Source organism: Rutidosis leptorrhynchoides, chromosome 8 (assembly GCF_046630445.1).
Source record: "Rutidosis leptorrhynchoides isolate AG116_Rl617_1_P2 chromosome 8, CSIRO_AGI_Rlap_v1, whole genome shotgun sequence".
Classification (NCBI taxonomy): Eukaryota; Viridiplantae; Streptophyta; class Magnoliopsida; order Asterales; family Asteraceae; genus Rutidosis; species Rutidosis leptorrhynchoides.
Genome location: NC_092340.1, coordinates 52337100 through 52339864, shown reverse-complemented (window position 1 = coordinate 52339864; position 2765 = coordinate 52337100). Strand labels below are relative to the sequence as shown.

Genomic DNA, 2765 nt, shown 5'->3' with positions numbered 1-2765 from the left:
AGTTCATTATTAATATACTTAATGATATTTTTACTTATCATAATATCATGTTAACTATATATATAACCATATATATGTCATCATATAGTTTTTACAAGTTTTAACGTTCGTGAATCACCGGTCAACTTGGGTGGTCAATTGTCTATATGAAACATATTTCAATTAATCAAGTCTTAACAAGTTTGATTGCTTAATATGTTGGAAACACTTAATCATGTAAATAACAATTTCATTTAATATATATATAAACATGGAAAAGTTCGGGTCACTACAAACAGCACCAGTGTCATCCTTGATTGTAATTGAAGTACGTATTCTGTTTAATAATTGCAATGTTACTATGGTAATTTAATAAACAATTTTGATGTTACGAAAAGGATGTAAAGATGAACATTGCAGTATAAATACCTTGGAATCCATTTTTGGCCATCAACTTTACAAAACTCATACCACAAAACATCAACATCCAACCACAATTGTAGACTTCTGCCAGTTTCTTCTCATGAACTGGACAAAGTCTTTGGAACCATCACAAACTATCACAAACTTTAACTACTTTTCCAATTACAACGAAATTGAAATCCTGCAATAACAGTGTGATTAAAATTGTCAACTGAACATGAGTCAATATTATCAGAAAATGTAATTTGATATACCTGCTGATAATATACATGCTAATAATAAATATTTCTTAATCCTAATTATAGATAACATGAGTGTAAATATCATATACCTGCTGATAATATTGGACCTGATCAACTTTTAGTAAGTCATACTTGGTAAACTTTGCACCTATTTTTTGTTCATCCTCCCGAAAGTCAGGCGACATCGTTGGAATTGCATTCAACTCTGCTTTATTAGGAGCATTGGCTAACCTGTCGATTACCAAAGTCACATAACAGTCAGATACAACCACCTTAGAAAATTATTAGTATTGTTCGATAATAATTATAAAGTTGTAAAAATATTATATTTCATACACTGAGTTGAAAGTAGAAATGGGATGAACAAATTTATTCAGGCACAACCTAGTGCCAAAAAAAATATTGTTGACTTCTCGACCTCCTGCATTTTTTATACAATTTACAATAAGGAATGTATTAAAACCTTTATATTAGTATAGAAAATGGTAACGTGATTATTATGCTTTAGATAGTATGACATATACCTTCCCACAGCTTCAGTTGACAATTGTGTATGAGAGCAACAATTGGAGGTGAACTGCCAGAATTTTTCTTAGCCACAGTCAACAATCTGGAACCATGTTCTCTCCATAAAGCACAACGAATACGCTCACCGCTTTACTTAGTTCATATTTAGTTCATATTGATTTAAAAACCCATAAAATAAATGTTGAATACTTATTACAATTGACAATTGATGTGACAAATTTCAGAGTAGTCTTTAATAAACTAACCTTGGTGCAAGCAACTGAAATTCTAATTTTTTTTTTTTATCACCAGTCCTCTCCTTAATTGTTCTGTACCTACTTATATTAATAACCCTTCCACAAACATCTGTTAATGACAAAGAGAAAATATATAATTTTTTGATCTGAAAATGTAAACGTAAATATTATCACTATTACCACAGATGTTTAGAATGATGGAGGAAATAAAGTTAGTAACCAAAAATATAACTTCCTAGTTCCAATTCTCTCTGATTGACTTGCTCGTAAGTGACTATATGATACAAATATGATTCAATTGTAAAGTTAGGACATTTCTGCACCTTTGAACTCATTCGAATCAACAATTTGAGCTTGTTAGGCATAATCTTGATATGGTCATCAACATCCAACACATCAAATTTAGATATCATCAGATATCGACCTTTCGTGAAGGTTGATCCATAGTACTTGACCGTATCCTTCTCTATACAGGCCCTCATTTTGTTTCCCTGTCCATATGTAATGATAAAAGTTAGTATGTTATGTATGTAGTAGGAACTATTTACGAATGTTAATATACCTGCTGGTCCACAAGAACCAGTTCTATGGAAGCAACATCAGAAGTGTTGTTAACCCAATACTTCTTCCACAGAAAATGCACTTTGACCCTGATTCGGAAATCATCACGACCTTTGATGATTTCATCTAATGGAGTGAACTCTTCGTCTGCAGACATTTTTAAGGTATTTTTTGGAGCTCTAATATGATTATGGTTTGTATGAATGTGAGATGTGAGATTAAAGGTGTTATTGGGTCGCTTTATATAATGAGTAATTCACAACTAAATTAGCAAAATATATGGTAATTAATTCAAACTTATCAATTAGAGCTGTAAATAAGTTTGAAAAAATGTCAACCCCTTATTTTTTTTTTGCTATATTGTTAAATCTATTTTTAGTGAATATACATTTAAATGATTTGTATAATGACCCAACCCGTTATCCTTCCAAAAACGTGCCATAAAAAAAATATTTCTGGGACAGTTCATCTGGACGACGTCCAGTTATCTGGACGGCGTCCAGTTATCTGGACGGCGTCCAGCTCTGAAGGACTGGACGGCGTCCAAATACACTAAAAAGTTCTGATCAGTTTTTCAAACGCACGCGAGCGAAAACCCGCTTCCCGACACTTTTAAACCCAAACACTTTCACAATATGTTATAATGATTAAAACTAAGAGTTTTCCACAATAAAACCGAGTTTTACAACACGTGGCCCACAACGACCCAAAAATACCACAAGTGACCATTTCGACCCAATTTTGTTTATACAAAACATAGACCGAGCATGGGATTGGGGATACGCTACCCAATCCT

At 32.5% G+C, this 2765-nt stretch overlaps 1 protein-coding gene across 1 annotated transcript; it reads right to left on the bottom strand.

The window, feature by feature from the left end:
* Positions 1 to 529: 529 nt before the first annotated feature.
* On the bottom strand, positions 530 to 2126 carry LOC139863407 (uncharacterized). The gene is made up of 7 exons (XM_071852042.1): positions 1971 to 2126; positions 1732 to 1899; positions 1418 to 1554; positions 1169 to 1299; positions 981 to 1065; positions 734 to 875; positions 530 to 583 (listed from the first exon to the last, which is right to left on the bottom strand). The coding sequence occupies exons 1-7, from the start codon at positions 2124 to 2126 to the stop codon at positions 530 to 532; spliced, it is 873 nt and encodes a 290-aa protein (XP_071708143.1).
* Between the last annotated feature and the right edge of the window lie 639 nt (positions 2127 to 2765).